Source organism: Penaeus chinensis, chromosome 6 (assembly GCF_019202785.1).
Source record: "Penaeus chinensis breed Huanghai No. 1 chromosome 6, ASM1920278v2, whole genome shotgun sequence".
Classification (NCBI taxonomy): domain Eukaryota; kingdom Metazoa; phylum Arthropoda; class Malacostraca; order Decapoda; family Penaeidae; genus Penaeus; species Penaeus chinensis.
Window position 1 is genome coordinate 14,007,235 of NC_061824.1, and position 1,401 is coordinate 14,008,635.

Genomic DNA, 1,401 nt, shown 5'->3' on the forward strand with positions numbered 1-1,401 from the left:
TGCTCCGATTGTCCTAAACAGACTGCAGAAAATCGCAGACAGAATCTATCCAGAGTCGCAGTGTGGCTTTCGTTCCAATAGATCAACTGCTGACATGATCTTCTCCCTCCACCAGCTTCAGGAAAAGTGCAGAGAGCAAAGCCAGCCACTCTACCTTATACTCATCGGCCTCACTAAAGCGTTCGATCTTGTGAGCAGAAGCAGACTCTTCCAGACCTATTTGCAGAGTTCGGAGTGAAACTCGCCCACCCTTTTCTGTATCTTCTTCAATGTGTTCCTCAAACACACATTCAAGTCCTCAACAGATGGAGCTTACCTGCACTCCATATCTGACGGACGCCTGTTCAACATCGCAAGGCTCCATGCCAAGACCAAGACCAAGACATGCTATTTGCTGACAATGCTGCAATAGCATCCCACGAAGAGAAAGGACTTTAGAGGCTGTGAACAGGTTTGCTGATGCTTGTAATCTTTTTGGTCTCACCATCATCCAGAAGAAGATGCAAGTCAATAGATCATGCCACGCTATCTCCCCCATGCATCAGCATAAATGGAGAAGAACTCGAAGTGGTCCACCATTTCCAGTACCTTGGATCAACAGCCTCAGACACCTTGTCACTGGATACTGAAATCAACAAGAGGATGGGAAAGGCATTCACAGTCCTGTCAAAACTCACCAAGAGTCTTGGAAAACAAGCATGTCACCACCCAGACCAAAATGAGTGTGTACAAAGTCTGTGTCATCGGTACTCTTTTATATGGCAGCAAGTCCTGGACAACTTACTCCTTGCAAGAAAGGAAGCTTCAAGTGTTCCATCTCAGATGTCTCTGCAGGATTCTTGGGATCTTATGGCAAGACAGGGTCTGCAACAACAAAGTTCTTGCCTGTGCAGATCTCCCCTCCATGTACACCTTGCTACACCAGAGACGCCTGCGCTGGCTTGGCCATGTCCACAGGATGGACGATGGACACATTCCCAAGGACCTCTTGTATGGAGAGCTGGCCACCGGAAAGAGAAGCAGAGGGCGCCCTCGACTGTGCTATAAGTTTGTGTGCAAGCGTGACTTGAGGGTTTGCAACATCAATACCAAGTCATGGGAAACTTTTGCCATAGACCGAACTATCTGGAGGCAGCAGGTGGCGACCAGTCAGCAACAAACAAAATAAGTACAGGCCTCAAGCACTGACCTGCACTCACCTGTTCAAGTTGTGGCAGAGTGTGCTTATCGAAGATAGGCCTCTATAGTCACTCCAAAACATGCACTCTATCCTACTCCCAAGGCGCTGATCCATAGTCTCTTGACTGACGGATACCAACAAGATTCTGAAGAATCTCTTTTGTTCTGGTGTGACAGATTTGACGACCAGGTAGTTGCTTATAGCATATAAATAGTGTCTCT

At 47.5% G+C, this 1,401-nt stretch overlaps 1 protein-coding gene across 1 annotated transcript; it reads left to right on the forward strand.

The window, feature by feature from the left end:
- The first annotated feature begins 550 nt into the window (after nt 1-550).
- On the forward strand, nt 551-1,168 carry LOC125026206. Its single transcript, XM_047614509.1, has one exon. The coding sequence runs from the start codon at nt 551-553 to the stop codon at nt 1,166-1,168; it is 618 nt and encodes a 205-aa protein (XP_047470465.1).
- The last annotated feature ends 233 nt before the right edge of the window (nt 1,169-1,401 follow it).